At 37.7% G+C, this 14165-nt stretch overlaps 1 protein-coding gene across 2 annotated transcripts; it reads right to left on the bottom strand.

The window, feature by feature from the left end:
- Window positions 1-2182: 2182 nt before the first annotated feature.
- Window positions 2183-13560, bottom strand: LOC108809081 (uncharacterized). 2 transcript variants are annotated; one of them, XM_018581207.2, is made up of 27 exons: window positions 13141-13560; window positions 12707-12866; window positions 12214-12306; window positions 11980-12082; window positions 11720-11882; window positions 9878-10052; window positions 9056-9184; window positions 8393-8950; window positions 7651-8292; window positions 7474-7542; window positions 7110-7220; window positions 6803-7042; window positions 6147-6194; window positions 5928-6056; window positions 5516-5671; window positions 5376-5438; window positions 5114-5224; window positions 4939-5022; window positions 4792-4839; window positions 4449-4523; window positions 4133-4228; window positions 3540-3620; window positions 3388-3459; window positions 3028-3072; window positions 2854-2937; window positions 2668-2771; window positions 2183-2568 (listed from the first exon to the last, which is right to left on the bottom strand). In XM_018581207.2, exons 1-27 carry the CDS (start codon window positions 13353-13355, stop codon window positions 2466-2468), a joined length of 3957 nt encoding a protein of 1318 aa, XP_018436709.2. In that variant the 5' UTR covers window positions 13356-13560; the 3' UTR covers window positions 2183-2465. The 2 variants fall into 2 exon arrangements, with proteins under 2 accessions (XP_018436709.2, XP_018436717.2); XM_018581215.2 differs by having other exon boundaries at window positions 2183-2563.
- Between the last annotated feature and the right edge of the window lie 605 nt (window positions 13561-14165).

The following is a 14165-nucleotide window of genomic DNA, read 5'->3' as shown; positions in this document are numbered from 1 at the left end:
TAATTCTGCATCAATAAAATATAAAGATAGAGCTACATAATCTACATCTTAAAACTGAAAGCAAAAAATCACAGCTCCAGTAGCAATTATCACTGATATAGTTATTTAATCACAGTTTGCAACTATCAGGCTTAAATAAGAAAATACGACCATTTATTCTGCGTAGCCATATTTTCTGAAGATGTCGTTTAGCAAGCTTTGGTGGTTATACGAAATGCAAATCAACAATTTGCTCAAACACGCATCCACCGAAATAACTACTACTTTATAATATTTTCTCTGTTCCTTCTACTATATAATATACATATCGAGTTGAATTTGTTTAAATAAGGGGTTATAAAAATGAAAACCAACAATCACCTTATACGCGCATAAAACGGAAACAACGTATCAAAAGTTTAAAGACATGACAAAAACCAATAATTATCATTTAAACACAGAAATTGGGGAATGTCAATGTAATACATTTTAGCTTTCTCAATGAGACTAACTTAATAAAATATACATTGAGTATTCTCTTCCCTAAAGGACGTCTTTAAATTTCTCCCCATACTAGGCATTCCACTTATAACTGACGTATTAAAAGAGATCAAGGTAAGAGTTTTTTTTTTGAACTTAAAAGAGAAAGGTAAGAGTTACATCAATAAGTTTCATCTACGACAAACAAAACTCTGTAAAAACATACATGATGTTGATGAGGAATTATTCTTCAACTACATTCTAAATTTTAAACAGAGTAATACTAGAAATTGATGGAAACCATTTTCACGCAACTAAGACCAATGAAAAAAAGAAGCCGATACGTAAGTAACGTAACCAGCATATTAATATATTGTCCAGCATTCTCATTTTACCAGTAACCTTAATCGTGCAACAGCATTAGGCTGATGCAAAAGCTGTCCTAAAAAAAAAAAAACATCAACTCAGTGCAACAAATAAACATAGACCTAACAAGAAGATAACACAATCACATATAGTATACTTATATATATATATATATATATATATATATCACACGTAAAGTATGTGCCGCCCGTAGGGCGGACCGGCCCTAGTAATATAATAAAATATAGCATTGTTTTTATTAGTCACCAATCAGGGCTCCATCATCGCCATCACAACGCAACACTTTTTGAATACTACTCGTTTTAATTAGTCAAAAATTGGTCAACACTTCGTAAAGATCATTCTGATACATGGGTGACAATTTTTTTTGGTATGCATGCATGTTAAGAAAGAGTCACATATTATGATGGTGGTGTATTTAATATTACAAACATTTTTGATATTTATTTCGTATCAATATAAGGAATCTGTGCACGTACGTAAGACATTTAACCAAGTCAGTACCGGCGAAGCGAACTAAAGGGGGATTAATGAAAACATGTGATAACCAGAAATCTATTATTAACACTAGTGAGCGTGATGATAACATCTGATAAGACTGACTCTACGGTAAAAATAAAATCCTTTTCTTTCATCACAAATTGTTTGAGTTAAATCGCAAATCTGACGAACGTTACTAAGGAAAATATCACGAGTACTGAGTTTTAACATGGGGACGCACACATAAGACAAGACAGGTGGGATATATATCACATAAAAGAGACAAAAGGATTGCAGTGCATAGACTTTCTACTTCCAAGCCTTCTTACGGTTGGCTTTCTTCTTCATAATTTTGTAAAGGCTAGTCTTCTTGGGGTTGGTAAACCGAGCTGAAACAAAAACAAAAGAGTTAAATGAGAATCCCCTGTATTGTTACCAAGAATCAAGAATTTATATACCTGGGACCGTGTAGCCACGTGGAAACTCATCGGTGGGTATGTTTTTCATGGGTTGTTCACAAGCCATGACTAGTTTGAATCCTCCTCCCATGTCTTTCATCTTCTCTGTGGAATTGATTTCCAAGACATAGGGCCCTGCATTACGGTCGACTTGATCATGTCCGGACAACAATGTACAAATTTACGAGATCATGTTAAATGTATCCCATACTTCAGGAACAGTGATGATTGACATATTAAACGTGTGATTTAGGTTACGGACACATGATTTTGGGTATTATTGATTCTTATGTTGTCCAAGTGTACTTGAATGTTAAACAAATCGATACCCTTTAGGAAGAGACTGTGATGGGCTCATACTCTACTTGAATCCATGTATCTAATGGCCGAATGATATATTATGGCCTTTAAAAACTCTTTTTATCTTCTCTATATAGGAAACAAAGTTGAAGCGATTGTACATCCACTACAGCTGACCCCCTTCTCACGGCGGTGAAGTCTTATAAAATAATATACATAGAAAAACGGCGACAGATAAGAAAATGTGAATGACCACACTGGTAATCGCAAACACAGCCGTACATGTAGTTAGTACATATACGAGTGGTCGCCACAAGATTTCAGTATCTATGCTTTGTCTCCTTCAAACTTTTCAACTTGTCGCTATTCTTCCAGAGAGCGTCACGTTAAGGCTGTCCCGTGAGCAGAAGAAGCTGCATCTGAAGGGTGCATTTGTGACCCCGAAACTTGCCCACTGTCAAGCCCAAGAACTGAAAGAGCTGAACTGGTAAAACATGCATCAAGATTCAGTATCTGACATTTTGTTTTCACTTTATAAAAGACCGGATAATGAAGTGTCTATTTGATTTTTAAAGGGACGTACTTTGGTAGAGAAGCTCTGATGGTTGGCTGATTCGCATAAGCAGTAAGAGAAGGTCTTAGATCAGGAAACTTCTTCATGATACTTTCAAGTTGCGGCATTGGTAACTGCAGAACAATACCAAAGAGTCGTTCAAAATATCTGTAAATACACTAAAACTCATACGTTCTTCTATCACGTTTCTCGTACCTCCAACAAGACAGGGAAAGAATGTGGCTGTGTCTGAGACACACATTTCAAGAAGCCAGGCCACAGTTTTGGTAGTCTCCATATCTGCATCCAAAAGAAATAGCATCGTAAGCACACCAGACGGAAAATAATTTCAAAGCTGATGCTTGTCTTTGATCTTATTAAACTACTCACCTGCTTACTCACCAACTTTGAAAGGATTCCCATGACAAAGTCAACCTGGACACAAAAAAGTCAGAAATTCTTCACTCGGACCAAAAGAATCTAATGCCAAATTAACTTGCTAGGTAAATGTTCGCTCTCTTGGATAGCAACCACAAAATTTCAGATAATCATGCGAGTATTCCTGATTTAAAAATTTACATTTCTTTATTAACTTTTCCTAGCGTGTATAAGCGAGGATGAGTCTCGTATGTGATCTATCCACGCTCGAGAGAGCTTTGGAGGTTTTGTAGGGTTTAGGCGAGGGAAAGAACGCAGTTATCGTGGATGTTTTCAAATTCTATATATGTTACTTTGATTCTACCCACTTACCAGTGTTGGAAAAGCATCGATTGCCTGAATAACTGTTCTCATGAAGAGTAAAGGAAGAGGTGTTCGATCAACCTGAAACCATTAAGTATCACATATGTAAAATATCTAAACCACTAGTTCTTTTCTACATATATGTGCGCCTTTTGACTTACCATCTGACCGAGGGCTTTTGCTAAGACTTGCTGCGTGAAAACTGTGCGTTGTTCAAAGCAAGCTGAACATGCATCTGTTATCTGAAAACAAAACACAGCCAAATGAGAAGCTGCTAACAAGACGAGAGAGAGAGTAGGCAAAACATTCATAACGAGTTCACTGTTTGCTAAACAGATTCAGTAAGACTGACAATCTAACTACTCAGTTACTAGTTGCCACTAGTTTCTTAGCCTCCTATAGCATCACATGACATGAGAATGCATCATCACAATCTTTTGGATGTTAAGACTTAAGACAGGGATTATTCAGCTAAGAAGAAGGCTGAATGAACTCTCCTATAATTGTCTAATAAATGTACAACCCTAAACTAAGGGATTATTTGGTAGAATCCCTAACTCTCTTGACCCCCCTCTTTTCAATTAATTTCTGGATGAGCTCACCTCTGTCAGATCGACTAAAGAGAGATAGGGATGGTAACGAACGAGAGCATTTGAATACGAAAAGGTAGCCAGCAGTGTAGATTTAACAAACAATTGCAGGTAACAAGGCCCTTCAAAAGCACTTTCAAACAAGATGGAAAATCAGGAAATACCTTTTTCAGTGTTGGCCCATCTTTATCAGGAACAACATCGTGAATAGCTATCAGTACCTCGGCAGGTGTTAGGGCAGGGCCAGTGTGAGCAGAACCCTATCACGGATATAACAAAAATGATCTGACAAGTTGTTACAGAGGAAGAAAGTATATTTCTGTCAGAGAGCGCACCACTTCTCAGACACAAAGATTACTGTAAGATGTTCAAATAAGAAACTAAAAGTAACAACAATGCATGAAACGAATTATATGCAACATCGTTCTAACATTTCTAAGATAGCATTAAAGGATGGACCACCAGAAAAAGCATATATACCTGTAATATATGAGCAAGTGCAAGTTGGAACTTATCAAGTGGAAGATTAAGAAGCGGTGGAAAGATAGGCAAAACCTGTTACATCGAAAACAATGTCTGTCATACGAAGTAAAGAATTGGTACCACTCATGAGCAGTTTTAAACATCATTTTTCCTTCTATAGTAAAGGACCAGACAATTCTAAGAATCTTAGATGGTTACTACTTAAATTCCCACATTTTCGGACAGGCAACATAATAATAGGGTGCGAATGGACAAAAACTACAAGTCTCTTCATCTCCCTTCACGGAAAGGTAGTGGAAAATGGAAAGAGCAGAATCATGGAAAGAAAGTAGAAAATTACCTCGTCTTTAGTGAGTGAAGAAAGCAAAGGAATAAGAATCGAAACATCCTGCAGCAGACAACTTTTTGTAAGGCTTTGCAATCTTGATTTTCATAAATATATACAAACAAGAAAGTTTATTAGAAAACTCTTCATAACAAATCAAACCTTTAGCTTCGTTTCATATAGATGCTTTACAGTAGCAATCAAATCCGACGAAGGTGCCAATTCTTGTGTCAATATTTGCAACACCTTGACATACAAAATAAACAACGAGCTGGTTCAAAATTAGAAAATACTTTAACGTGGATTTACTACAGGGTAAAACATAAAAGCTACTTACCAATGTCAATAAATTTTCACTTCCCTTAGGAGGATCAGATATTATAGGGAGCAATTCAATATAAGATGAACCTAATTCTCGTATCAGGATAGGCATATGTCGATGAAAAGCCTGAACCATTTCAAAAGAATACCAAAATAAGTCAGTTTGATGTTTGTGAGTATCTTATACCCCCGTTACAACTCGGAGAAATTTTAGCGCCACGCCACTCGTGATGCATATAAGTGGCGTGAGCATTTATTAGGGAGGGAGGCTAACTCACCTGGATTACTGTTTTTGGAGCTTTCCCGTAAACATCAAAGACAAGACGAAGGAGACTAGGTTTCTGGAAATTTTTACAGTATTCATTAGAACAATGGGAATATTTAAGGATATAGAATATTCTGAGCATTAGAAGCAAACCTTTTTACATAAAGCGAAGAACAGAGAAATTAATCTCTGAGCTTCAGAAAATGATAAAACAGAAGCATCACGAGAAGTTTGTAGATCTTGCTGAGAGTGAATTTCGGAGTTTCCAGACCATGGAGAGTCACTTGTCGAAGTTTTCTGACTTTTAGACTGGAAAAAGTGTCGTCAAATCAACCCACAAAAAGTCAAGGTTTATAAATTGAAGCATGCCTAATTCACTTACGAGAACAGGCACAAAAAGCAACTAGCATCTTATAAGTTCTAAGAGAGTAATAAGCTTTTCTATATATAATTCGAGGAGAACTAAGCTAAACGCCCTCTACAGAACTGTTAATGGCTTTTGAGCTTTACTGCATTTTCAAGAATGACACTCACTCAACTACCAGATTAGACTATATGCTATTACCTCTATTTTTGTTACTTCTGCAGTGTGTGAGAAATCTGTCTCAGAGTTCACAGCAGTCAGCAACCTATCTGTTGCAAATTGCTCAACATGCTCTGATGTGTATGCAAGGTGACATAGTTTGTTTGTGACCTATGCACGCATATCAGAAAATATAAATTAGAATTACTGCACTAGCAGTAAATAAGAACCAATGTTGTTATATGGGACAAATTTCCTTACAAGTCGGATGGCTTTTGCACGGATGTCTTCTTCATGATGAACTGAACACTGCCATAACAGGATTAAAACATGCGTGAGGAACATGGAAAAATCAATAGGATATCACCATGAATCTAAGTATGAAATACAAAGAAAGTTTCAAGGACAACATTCTTTTACTGTAGAAGCTCATGCATTCCTTTCTGGGGCTTAGAGATCAAAACACAGTGCTTATGAAATTGCAATTTTCTATGTAATCTTAACAATTATCCTAATTTAAGTTTCAGAAATTCATAACGTGATCTGTGTACAGGGTAAACTGCATCCCAGGCCCTGATGAAAAGAAACTTGCAACAAGCCACACGAGGTCTTCTAAGTGGTAAACTAAGATAAATAGACCTGGTTAATCCTCAATGCAGTAAACAGCTTAACTTGACCAAATTATAGTAACAGAACTAATATGCTGCAACTATTTCCTGGGACTAGTCAACAGGAGGCTTCAACTGGGGATTTTAAAGGCAACATGTAGAGATCTAAGTTAAGAGGAAGGACTATCTAGCCACTTTAAAACTTACATTATCTGAATTCTTACATTCTCCATCACTGAGACTATAATATAACTCTGTGACAAGGCTTGCAAGAAACAAAATTAATAAAGTTTGACCACCGATTCTTACATTTAATGCTATAGCTAAGCATGCTTTTCGCTCATTTGGACGCACTAGAATTAAGCTCCAAACTACACCAAGCCCTTGGGTAACACGTTCACTATCATAGGCTTCTCCAATTGGGCCAGGACGAGTGGAGCAGAGTTCATCCAGTAGCTTTATGGCAGAATCAGGTAGATGTGGAGCTTCTCCAAAAAGTTTGCTAAAAGACTTGTCGAAAGGAGGAAGAGTTTCCAGAAATGATCTTGCCTACAGCAAGTATCTTAGTAAGCGAGATTCAGAAACAAGAAATGGAAAAAGTTGAATAAATGCTCACCACTACTATGAGAAAATTTTCATAAACAGTAGCATAGGAAGAGGATTCATCAGTGTCCAGATTCGCCATCGAATGCAGGTGGTACAGAACATGTAAAACAAGTTCGTGCCCCTAGAACAAAGTAACAAACAGATTAGCGGTTCCTCGAGATATGTGGTAGACTCGGTTACTGAGAGTTGGAGAGGAAAAAGTTTATGCAGACACATAAAAACTGTAACAGTATTGCGCACTTTTAAGATGCTGCAATATTTATGACAGCCAATACTTTCTCAGATATGGAAAAAGAGATCCAGAATTCAAACCCAAATAAAAGAGTGACGACTGATTATGATGAACACTGCAGTCAAATACTTGTGCTACGTACCTTGAATTCTCGATGATCCTCACTAATATGCTCTCTTAGTATGGTTGCAACATCATTGCCAGCATCAATCTGGAAATTGTAACATAAATAACATTTATTCATCAAAGGAGAACTTGAAAACAGGATTCCATATGGAACGGGAAAACAACAAGTGGCACATATCAAAGAGGAATTCACCTGAGCAATCAATCGGGCAATCAATGCCATGCGTATCTTGTTACAATCAAACCCACCACATACATGTCTATTAGATTCAATTATCCTTTCTAAAGCGAACTTTCCTACAGTTTTGCTTTGCTCTGTGGTAAGTTCAACATATGATGGAACAGGTGCCAACTCTCGGTAGCTTTCCTCTGCTGCAGTAATATTTGAGTCTACAGGGGGGTGTAGATCAAAATCTGGCTCTGCTTCTGAAGCCGAGTGTTGATTAAAATCTGGAACAGACACTAGATCCAAATCAAACTTTGTTTTTCTGATGCCTTCGTCATCCCTGCAAGGAGATAGTGGAACATCTAAAGATGATTTGCTCTTCGAGAGGTATCCATACTCCTTGGGCATAGGCAACAAGTCCTCTCTGCAATCAGGCTGGTCGATTCTTCTGATTACCGAACTTCCCATCACCTTGTTTTGGCTATGCTCTACTGTTGTTGGATGTACTGAACCACTAGTCCCTGCTGTGACATCAGGAACCGAAGGTGGCTTGCTCGCTAAGGTCGAGATGTCCATCTGAACTGGGACTGTTTCTTTACCCTCACCTACAGGCAGTGATGTTGGTCCCACAGATGGAGTTGAACGTCTTGGATCCATGCGACGAGGGTCCTGCATATGTGTAAGTTACCATGGAGAATAACATTAAAGATAAAATCAAACAGGAGAAGAACATTCAAGATATAAGCAAGCAGCAAACGGAAGTTTGTACCCTTCTTGGGTCGCGCCTAGGGTCGACAACCGCGTTCAAGCTAGGCACATCGGATAATGATGACCCAACAGGAAGGGTTGAATCGAAAGGAAGTTGTGGCTGACCAGTCGGAGAACGCATGGGATTTATGGACGAAGAAACGACAATATCTGCTGGAGTACCCAGTGAAGTTGTTAATGTAGGAGGGCTATTAGGCAAATGTTTCATGCTTGTAATAACAATATCAGCAAGCATATCTGGATGAAGCTTAGAAATGAGAATTTCAAGTGATGCAGCTCCTCTGTCTCCTTCAGCAAGCAAAGCACCAATCATTGAAACCATTTGTTCCACTGGAGTCGGCTCACTGTCCGAAAGATGGTTACCAGAGGATATCCCATTGATAGAGACTGTTCCATGTGGAGAATCACTTATTTGACTTTGCGGAGTCAAAAGCAAGTTATTATTATGGCGTAAGCGCTTCGGAGCAACCTCTCCATTGACTGTATCATCTTCACCCTGGGGCATTATTCGTTTCTTTGACAAATCCCAAGAATTCTGATGATTAACCGCCTGGTTGTTCTGAAAAATAGGTTCATCATGAGACGTTAGTGGTCACAGTGAACAAAACTGATGTAGAGGCATAGACGATTAGGAAAGAGTGAAAGTAAGAATAAAATTTCTTACCTTGCCTGACCAATTCTCACGTGCAGCGCGCTCACTATTTCTGATCAATTTATCAACTTGGCGGAGAACTTGATCAGCAACGTCTGCAGCATTCATTGCTCGTAATGCTCTAAGAAGCTTATCTCTTGACTATAAATGCAAAAATAAAGATAAAAACTATCTCAGTAACAAAACAAATATCAGCTAAAAGAAAAGAAATACTATACTTATGATCTATGGTCTGATCAAGCAAACACTTCTTTTAACCCGTTTCAAACTATTACAAGGCTTCAATGCATGAAATGACACTGAATATCATGTCTTTTCTTGTAGTCATTGAAAAACCCTTTCTTAGGGAAAAAAAGAGTGACACGTCTGATGGGGAAAAAGGTGTGGCACGTTCCTAGAACCGACAAAGGATATAAGAATAGAAAAGGTTGACGATTTGACTAGAAATGCTGAAACAATTAAGCAGTGTCTCCGACATGAGGGAGCTTGACTTAATGAAAGATGACTGAATATTCCCAAAAGAAAAAAAAATTCTTTCTAGAATTGATGTGCAAGACAGATCTCTATGGTTATAAACACTGCAGGAAGTATAGCCTCTAATGAACGGATCAATGGAAAGCAAAATCAAATAAATTGAGCACTTGATTTCAATAGACTACAATGAGATAAGATAACAGAAACAACCAACCTAAAAATTATTAGCATAAAAATACTTAAAATCGATGTTTGATAATGATTTCAAGTGTTATTCAGAAAAGAAAACAACAGGGAAGAGTCAAGGAGTAATAGATACTTTTCAAAGAGAAATAAGACAATAAAGTATGAACGCTCTACCTCTATCATAGGTGAGGAAGTACATCTAAGGAATCCCAGTAAGGCAGTTCTTATGGAATACTGAACGCTTGCAGCATGGCGCCCCTTTACCGTCTCAAGATTTGGGTGAAAATCCAGCAGAACTGAAAGTACAGTGTTGTAGTGGACAGGCCTCTTCCTTGCTATCACCGCAAGACTGCAAAAGATGAGATACTGTCAGATACGAGACCAGTGCTTACATATAAAATATTCAAAATTGCAAATGATTCAGGTATGCTTCTACAAGCTAATGGATGCACATCTCAGAAAACAAAAGAATGGCATTTGTATTAAAGAAACTGCCTCAAGGTTCTTCCTATGCAGACAGCTGCATTAACATATGCAGCATTTATCTAACACAAAAGATGCAACCATTCCTGTGAGAAGCTTTTCACAGACAAATTGTATACATATCACATTTTCAAGTTTGAGCAGCCAGAAATTCTGTCCTGGAAACATATCAACAAAAGCAACATCGCTGCAAAGCTAGCATATCCTAAAGACTTCCTCAATTACAATAAGATGACCTATTTCACCAGTTCTTACTTACAACTCCATCAATAAGAGGGAAAGTAAAACCGAATGAAAAATCAAAAACATCTCGGTGGACAAGATCAATAGTCTCAGATATTAAAATTTAACATCAGTTCAAGCAAAAACAATTATCTGCCAGGTAATTACTAGTTTTTTAAGATTTGTCAAAAATGACAAATTAGTTTGCTAAGCATAGATAATTTCCCAAGTTAAGCTGAAGCTGCCCCAAAACAGCTAACAAACCTTGATAGTTCAAAGTGACTAGAGATATGCCACCTAGTGGACATAACAACCACGAGATATCTTCTACGTCCATCTTAAGAGCAAGACATGACATAAGATCAGACAGCATTTATTTAACTCATCATTATCCATATCAAATATCCACCAAAAATTATGGAGAAGAAACATTCGTCATAGCAGTAAGTAAATGTTCAGCATATAGAAATCTTTGATTGCCAAATTACATTGTATAGCATAATACTGTAGTGCATACATTTTTTATATTCAACAGAAAAGTTATATAAGTATATTATACACATAACACATCAGTTCTCAACCAAAAACTTCGTCTACCATGTTTTTACGTTACTTGGAAACAGCATTTTTAACTACTAGAGCTGACCATTCTATTCTTTGTTTGATGTCCTTATCACTGGAGCTTCACAGCGCCCAAAAATTTGGGCGGCATATAACCAGGTAACTGTTAAAAACAGATAACTGATGCAGCTTGAGCCGAGCCTTTTTCCCCCAGACTAAAATTCAGTTAGCTGCAACTATAAAATATGGGTTGAGCGGTGCTATAACCTGTTTCCAAGCTTTATCCCTCTCAGCCAAAAGTTTAGTAAACGCATAAAAATGGAATCACTTTAAAGTGGACGTTCATCTGCTTATTGTTGACTCTCACAAACATGAGGCACACACCTCATCGTTCAAACCCATATAAGCTCATATTAGTGCAGCAAGACATATACTGAATGGTACATTTTATCACCAACATGCATGTGAGAATGAGTGTTTCACATTACGTACTACACATGTAAAAGGAAAATAAAACACAGAGAAAGCAAAGCAGAAACATAACAATAAATAACTAAAATTTCAGGGAACCAAAGCAACTATGTCAATTTACTTGCAAGAACAATGAGATTAATCAAAATATATAACGATAAAGAAAATATCGGGCAATCATTTTGATCTAGCTAGCAGGTTACCAATCAAAACAAACATCATGAAGAACAGATAGAAAAGTGAACAGACAAGAATAGTGGGATGCATCCGGAAACATACCAACTAACAACAGTTATCGTCAGTGCACCCGGTAAACGACCAGCCGACTGTATGAGATCTAGCAAAATGCCAAATGTCTTATTTGCTTCAGACATGAGCATTGCTGAATTTAAAATGGGGTGACCGCCAGCAAGCCACGAAATGTTAAACATCTGTCTACTTCCTGTAGTAGAATAGGAAAAGTTGACATGCCGTAGACAAAATGAACAAATCATGTATTGTGCTATTCATATTCATACTGCATGATTCGAACGCAATACCTTCGTTGAAAATTTTCTCAGGATCAGATGCATCAGGCGTAAAAAGCAAAATAAATGTCTCCATGAACTTTGTCGCCAAAACTTTCACGCCTACAGAACCAGGCTATCATGAACGAAACAGAAGGCTTAAGTTAGAAAAGCTTAAATTGACGGAGTAGAAGAACAAATATTCAACCAAAGACCATTACTCGAGAGAGGTACAGACAGGAAAAAGGCTATACACAGCTAGCATACCTCCAAAGCAGTAGAAAAGACAGCGTCTTTGAACTTAACCATCCATGTCCATAGTTCCCCAACCCAACGATCAACTTTACCACGATGATGAAACTGTAGAGATCATCAAGAATAATACATCAGCGAGACAAAAGGGAAACTTACAGACAAAATTATGCACATTGCTCGGGTGAATATAGCCACAAATATCTCAAGGTTCTACTAACAGTCTAACATATAAAACTAACTATTGAACACCAAATCAGGAAAAGGATAAGAAACCCAACAAAAAAACTTAAACAAAACATTACCAAGCTTGCACTACTTTATTTTCTTCACTATTTCATATTACCCTAAAGCCTTTTCACGCTAAACTTATATGTTTTAGTTCAGTCTCAACAGGAAACTACAAGTAAGTATACTCTCGCTGGTAATCACTAAACACAATTATACTCAGACTTTTAAAACCACATATGCGTAATACAACACATCCAACTTGAGAAACAATACGGACCTGCATTGCCATCTCCTCCAAGATACTGCAATAAAAAGCGGTTCCAACAGAAACAGCTTTCTTAGCAACAACCGGATCCTCGTCCTTGGCTAAGACAAGTAAGAAAGTCACTAGAACATCAGAATGATCCAGCATCCTCAACCCAACCTCTTCAATGATCCTGTCACCCCCAAAACAAAAAATCGATTAAAATCAAACCAAATTAATCGCCAGCCATACATTGCTACCGAATTAAATTGCTGCAGCCCCTACACAAGTTTCAAGGAACTGATTACAGCATTTCTATCGCGGTGTTGGAAAGATCAAATTTTTAATTCAGATTGGGAAACATAAGAACCCTAAAAATCTTCTACGAGTTCGTGCGGAGCAAGGGGGAATAGAAAAGTGGGGAGAGAGAGAAGAGATTGTAAGCGTGGAATTGATAGAGGACTCACTCGATAAGGGATTTGCGAACTAGAGTTTCAGGGGACACGTGGAGTTCCACGAGATAGGGGAAAATCTCAGCGGAGAGAGACGGCTCCAGCGACAGCAATAACTCCTTCACCTGCCTCAGAGACGAGAGCTTCACCGCCAGATCGCCGTGGTTGTTTGCAGCGGCGAGGAGAGAGAGAGCCTGCGCCTTGGCTGTCCCGGCGGCGGCGGTGGCCATTACTGAATTCGAGATTCGGGAGGCGGAATTGGCGAAAGGGGGAGGGGGAAATAGTGCGTGTGTGCCACTCGCGGTGGCTTTCGCGGTTCTAGGGTTTTTCAAAGGTTGGAGAAGGAGAAGAAGAATCTCGGCGACACACAAGAGAAGCACACAAGGGCGAAAAAAAAAATAGAGGTGGTTGATGCAACACGGTAAAACCGGGCATGGCTTCAATTCATTTCTAAAAGTTTCTTTAGGTCCCGCAAGATGCCAAAACATCTTGTTGTTTTACGTTTTGGGATCTGCATAGAGCGCCGTTTAAAGTACTTTTACTCTTCCGGTAAATATCAAATTCCATTGTTGCCAAAAGGGGGTGCAAGGGGAAAATGAGCATTTTATTCGCTAACTATTTGAAATCAGCACTTTTAATATTTAAATATTTTTTATGCAAAATTATTTTCGAATTAATTGTTGATTGTGCAAAATTGGCCATGAAATAGTCAACTGTTAAAGTTTAATCGAAAAACTAAGGACTTCCGTCCAATTTGTAACAGTTGACTATTTCAAACCCAATTTTACGCAGTTAACAATTAGTTCGAGAATAATTTTGCGCAATCAATACTTGAGTATTAAAAATGTCAATTTCAAATAGCTGAAGAATAAAAAAACTATATATTTTTTATGAATGGTTAAACTAAAATATCAATCAGCTTTTTAAAATTCAAGTTAAGAATGATGATGATATATGATGAAGTTTCCTATTCATCTGTGATAGAAAAAATAACAGAGAGTTCTATTCTATATTTTTCATTTGTCTTATGAAGATCTTTT

This window comes from Raphanus sativus, chromosome 1, assembly GCF_000801105.2.
Source record: "Raphanus sativus cultivar WK10039 chromosome 1, ASM80110v3, whole genome shotgun sequence".
Taxonomy (NCBI): Eukaryota; Viridiplantae; Streptophyta; class Magnoliopsida; order Brassicales; family Brassicaceae; genus Raphanus; species Raphanus sativus.
Note: the sequence above shows the minus strand (reverse complement) of the source record. Positions and strands in the feature narration are given on the sequence as shown.

What these genes read in the sequence shown, in the direction of transcription:
- LOC108809081 (XM_018581207.2), bottom strand. Translation starts at nt 13,355, where the DNA reads ATGGCCACCGCCGCCGCCGGGACAGCCAAGGCGCAGGCTCTCTCTCTC. An exon ending in GTGAAAATTTATTGACATTG is followed by an intron (nt 5,023 to 5,113) that starts GTAAGTAGCTTT and finishes TTGTATGTCAAG; the next exon opens with GTGTTGCAAATATTGACACA. An exon ending in TCGATGCTTTTCCAACACTG is followed by an intron (nt 3,073 to 3,387) that starts GTAAGTGGGTAG and finishes TTTTGTGTCCAG; the next exon opens with GTTGACTTTGTCATGGGAAT.